At 60.3% G+C, this 5,308-nt stretch overlaps 1 protein-coding gene across 1 annotated transcript in view; it reads left to right on the top strand.

The window, feature by feature from the left end:
• Positions 1-400: 400 nt before the first annotated feature.
• Positions 401-5,308, top strand: part of LOC128846377 (myosin-6) — a 29,396-nt gene continuing 24,488 nt past the window's right edge. The window contains exons 1-8 of the mRNA XM_054045434.1: positions 401-417; positions 1,045-1,078; positions 1,354-1,555; positions 1,991-2,134; positions 3,071-3,227; positions 4,606-4,633; positions 4,748-4,856; positions 5,026-5,118. Coding sequence (XP_053901409.1) covers positions 1,355-1,555; positions 1,991-2,134; positions 3,071-3,227; positions 4,606-4,633; positions 4,748-4,856; positions 5,026-5,118 — 732 coding nt within the window. The 5' untranslated portion in view covers positions 401-417; positions 1,045-1,078; position 1,354. The remainder of the gene's footprint in view (positions 418-1,044; positions 1,079-1,353; positions 1,556-1,990; positions 2,135-3,070; positions 3,228-4,605; positions 4,634-4,747; positions 4,857-5,025; positions 5,119-5,308) is intronic.

The raw sequence follows: 5,308 nt of genomic DNA, 5'->3' as shown, positions 1-5,308 counted from the left end.
TCCAGAGCCCTGCAGAGAAGGCGGCGGGGGCTGGGGGGTGAAAGTAACTCCCCAGGCTGGGATCTGTCAGACACCCCTGCAAAGATGAAAACAAGCAGGAGAAAGAGGCGCGGAAGGACAATGGGAGGGGAGCTGAGATTTCTGTCTCTCTCCCCCTCCCCCCTCTCGCTGACAGCCCCCCCTCCCTCCCCCCGTTATCAGCCTCTGGGACCCTCCCAGCCCCTCTCTGGAATGTGCCCCGAGGGGGGGACAGAGGCGGGGGGGGGTCTGCGGACTGAGCCGCTCCATTCATGGGCACGTTCACACCGGCTCCTGGCCCGTCACTCCCGGGGGGGGGGAGCAGGGGGTATAAAGGGGGGCGGAGGGCCCCGGGTGACACAGATCGCACCAGGGCTTCAGCTGCCCCACCTGCCTGTGGTGAGATGTGGGGCCAGGTCACCCCATGGCGGGAGGGGGAGGTTGGGGTGGAGGTAGCGGGGGGGACACTGCGTTGAGGGAGTGGGGGGCTCGGGGCGGGAGGTGGGAAGGGGTTAGGCAGGGTGCAGGAGGGGGGAGGGGGATTGTATGGGGTTGGGGGGAGAGGCAGGGTGGGGGGATGGGGGATTGTTAGGGGTTGGGGGGAGAGGCAGGGTGGGGAGATGGGGGGATTGTTGGGGGTTGGGGGGAGAGGCAGGGTGGGGAGATGGGGGGATTGTTGGGGGTTGGGGGAGAGGCAGGGTGGGGAGATGGGGGGATTGTTGGGGGTTGGGGGAGAGGCAGGATGGGGGGATGGGGGATTGTTGGGGGTTGGGGGGAGAGACAGGGTGGGCAGATGGGGGGATTGTTGGGGGTTGGGGGGAGAGGCAGGGTGGGGAGATGGGGGGATTGTTGGGGGTTGGGGGGAGAGGCAGGGTGGGGAGATGGGGAGGGAGGGAGTGCGGGGTTGGGGGAAGAAGGGGAGAGGGGCTGTGGAGAGAGGGTGGGGGGATGGGCAGGGGATTTGAGGTGGGGGCTTGGGTGACTCTAAACTGCCCCCCATCTCTTTCTCTCTTCCCGCCCCCCCAGGTCTTTCCAATCTCTCCTGTGAAACTCTAATTAAGTGAGTCTCTCACACACACAGAAGGGCAGGGGAATTTAGGTGGGGCGGAGGGGGGGAACCAGGGCTGGGAGGAGGGACCGGACAGCAGGGGGCACTCTGCCCGGGACGGGGGGGGCCACTGGCAGCACAGGGGGGTTCCCAGGGCTGGGAGTGGGGGGGGGAACAGCAGGGGGCACTATCTCTGGGGTGTTGGCCCCCCTGATGGTGCAGGGGGGTGCGTGCCAGGGGAGGGGGCACTCTCACTGCCCAGCTCTCTCCCCCTCCCCCCACCCCAGCATGGGTGATGCCCACATGGCCGAGTTCGGGGCGGCTGCCCCCTACCTGCGGAAGTCGGACAAGGAGCGCTTGGAGGCGCAGACCCGGATCTTCGACCTCCGCAGCGAGTGTTTCGTGTCCGACGAGAAGGAGGAGTTCGTCAAGGGCAAGATCGTCAGCCGGGATGGGGAGAAGGTGACCGTCGAGACCGAGAACGGCAAGGTGAGGCCGGGTACACCGGCGTCGGGGGGCAGGTGGGTGAGGTCAGGGGGTCACAGGGGAGGTTAGGGGTAGGGACTGTGAGGGCCCAGAGGTCAAAAGGGAGGGGCAGGGACTGTGAGGGGTCAGAGATCAAAGGGGAGGTTAGGGGTAGGGGTGGTGAGAGGTCAGAGGTCAAAGGGGAAGATGGGGCAAGGAGGAGTTGATATTAGCGACTGCAGTCAGGGGCTAGAGGGGAGGACAGGCTGTGGGGCACCAGGGGTTAGGGGTTAAAGGCCAAATAAGGGGAGGAGGCTGGAAGAAACAGAGATGCGGGGTGCTGGTCTGACCCCACAGCTGGTGAGGGGGTGGAGGGGTCAGCAGGATGGCTGGGTGCAGTTGGGTGGAGGTAGCACTATCCCCCATCCTGACCCCCCGTGACTCTCTCTTCCTGCCCAGACGGTGACGGTGAAGGAGTCGGACGTCCACCAGCAGAACCCGCCAAAGTTCGACAAGATCGAGGACATGGCCATGCTGACGTTCCTGCACGAGCCGGCCGTGCTCTACAACCTCAAGGAGCGATACGCCGCGTGGATGATCTACGTGAGTCTGGGGAGGGCCCTGCAGTCCCCTAGCTCCCCCACACACACCTTGCTGGGGTACCCATAGTGTGGGGGAGTTCCTGGGGTCTCCACCCTGCATTATGCCCCTCTGGGAGTTGCTGACTTCTAGATCAGGGGGAGCATCATCTCCCTTCTAGAACAGGGGGAGTAGCCTGCTGTTCTAGATCAGGGTGGGCATCATCTGCCATTTCACATCAGGGGAATTCCCTCCTGTTCTAGAATGAGAGAGGTGTTCTTGTCCCTGTTCTAGACCAAGGGGGTCACCAGTTCCTTGTTAGATTGGGGGTCTGGTGTTGCCATCCCCTGTTCGAGATTAGAGAAGAGACCATCGCCCCCATTCTAGATCAGAGAGTGAGCATTGTCTTCTGTTATAATTCCCCCCGATCTATCAAGTCCTGTTCTAGATGTGACATTGTCTTCCTTTCTGGCATCTCATGTTCTAGATCAGGGGAGGGTTATTGTCTTCTAATCTAGATAAAGGAAGGGGTATGTTCTTCCATTCTTGGTGGGTGGGGCTTGTCTCTAGTTCTATATTGGTGAGACAGGTGTGTCTCTGGATCTAGATCAGGGAAGGGGTGTTTTATCCCATTCTAGATGGGTCAGGTGCATTGTCTCCCATTCTAGATTGGGGAGATGGATGAATCTCTGCTTCTAGATCAGGGGAGGGGCATCATGTCCAGTTCTATACAGAAGACGGTGCATTGTCTCCCATTCTAGATCAAGAAGGGAAGATGTCTCCTGTTCTAGAACAGAGGAGGGGGGCCACTGCATAGCACCGATCCTCTCCCTCTCCATCAGTTCTCACTCACTCTAGGGTAGGTTCTCAATCTCTTCACCATGGGCCTTGCCTTGCTGCTCTGATTCTTCTCTCTCCCTCTCTCTCCATCCTTCCCCCTGTCCTGTTCCCCCTCTCCAGACCTACTCGGGGCTGTTCTGCGTGACAGTCAATCCCTACAAGTGGTTACCGGTTTATAACGCGGAGGTGGTGGCCGCTTACAGGGGCAAGAAGAGAAGCGAAGCCCCACCCCACATCTTCTCCATCTCTGACAGCGCCTACCAGAACATGCTGACGGGTAGGGCCCTAACCCTATCCTTAACTATAGCCCTAACCATAAATATAACCCTAACCTTAACTTTACCCCAGCTGTAACCCTATCCTTAACTATACCCCAACCATAACCATAAATATAACTCCAACCTTAATTCTACCCCAGCCATAACCCTATCTTTAACTATACCCTGTCACGGAGTCCCCAGGCGATGCTCTGGAGCTGCTCCCTACAAAGCCAGGCAGGACTCGGGGGGAGCCTCCTCTCTCGGAGCCGACTGCCTCCACGGCAAGAAGCTTCCACAGCTTCCACCTTCCTGGGTCTGACCCCGGAACATCCAGCATCCCCTGCCTCACCGTGCACTTCCCGCAGCGAGTCCGCCCGGGCAGGGTCCTGGGGGGGCCAGAGGGCCCTGCCCCCCGACTCCGCAGTCAGACGTGACTCTGAGCCAGCGTAAAACAGAAGGTTTATCAGTCGACAGGACCACAGCGTAGAACAGAGCTTGTTAGCACAGAAATCAGTGACTTTCAGACAAGTCCATCTTGGGGGGACGGGAGCCCAGAGCCAGGGCTCTCGTCCTCCCCCTGCACCCCAAGCCAGCCGAGACTGACTCTCTTCCAGCCGCCTGGCCCCTGCCCTGCCCGTTGCTCCTCTTCCGGCCTTTGTCTCGCTTCTGGGCCAAGAGTCACCTGATCCCATCCGCCTCCTGGGTCTCAGGTTAGGGGCGGCCATAGCATCCCTGCAGACAGCTGGAGCAACCCCGCAAAAGTCACACACCCCTATTCCCACCACCTAGACATTGGTGCAATGCACAGGGAAACAGAGGCACACACAGCATTCATGCCAAACAGTAAGACTCACATAGGCTCATATACAACATAACAAGAGAAAATCTCCACTACGTCACATACCCCTTACCGTAACCATAAATATAACCCTAACCTTAACTATACCCCAGCCATAACCATAACCTTAACTATACCCCAGCCATAACCATAGCCCCAACCCCCCAACACACTCACACCTTCTACATCGCCAAAAACACCTACCAGCAAAAGCTGAGAGGTGCATCTCCCCGACACACCACCCCGTCCCTGATGTCACTGTCCCGACCCACACATCCTGGCACCCCCCTCTCATCCTTCCTACCCCCTAACTGACCCCTCAATTCAACCCACCTCCCTCCCACTCCAGTAGTCCCCTCACACCCTCCTTGTCCCGTACCCCTTCCTCATCCACCCTCCCAGACCTAACGCCCCCTCCTGCCCTACCCACTCCTTGTCTTGGCTCCCTCCCACCCATTCCCCCCCCTCCAATCCCAGCCACCCCATATCTCCCTCACCCCCCCCGTCACCCCCCTACTCCTCCACTGCTGCCCACTAACCCCTCTTCTCTCTTCCAGACCGAGAAAACCAGTCCATCCTCATCACGTGAGTACCTACCATCCCCCCACCCATCCCACCCACTGTCCCCCTTGGGGGCCCAGCTGATTCCTGCCCCCCTGCGCCACCCCCCATCTCACTCGCCTCCTTCTTTCTCCCCAGCGGAGAATCCGGCGCAGGGAAGACGGTGAACACCAAGCGGGTCATCCAGTACTTCGCCAGCATCGCGGCCATCAGCGACCGCAAGAAAGAAGGGACCAGCGCCAACAAGGTGAGACCTCCGCCCTGATGCTGCCCCGCCGCAGACCCCCCCACGCTGTGAGCTCAGTACCCCCAGTGCTGCAAGCTTCCCCATGACAGTGCCCCACAGGGGGTGGGCTGGGGAAGTTGTGGGGAGGATCTGCAGCCAGTTCTAACCTCCCCCTTCTTTTCTGTCCCAGGGGACCCTGGAGGATCAAATCATCCAGGCCAACCCCGCCCTGGAGGCCTTCGGCAACGCCAAGACCTTGCGGAACGACAACTCGTCCCGATTCGTGAGTGTCCGGGGCGGGGCGGGGAGTGAGATGTCTGGGGTGTTTCTGTGGGTGTGTCCAGGGGCTGTACTGGCGGAGAGGGAGGCTGGATGGCTGAGGTGTCTGTGTGGGGCTGGGATCACAGGCCTCAGCTTCCTCCTTTCCTCAGAGGTGCTCAACCCCGCTCCGCCCCAGGCCCCACCCCCACTTC

This window comes from Malaclemys terrapin, chromosome 12 (genome assembly GCF_027887155.1).
Source record: "Malaclemys terrapin pileata isolate rMalTer1 chromosome 12, rMalTer1.hap1, whole genome shotgun sequence".
Taxonomy (NCBI): domain Eukaryota; kingdom Metazoa; phylum Chordata; order Testudines; family Emydidae; genus Malaclemys; species Malaclemys terrapin.
This window is presented reverse-complemented; position numbering and strand designations above follow the sequence as displayed.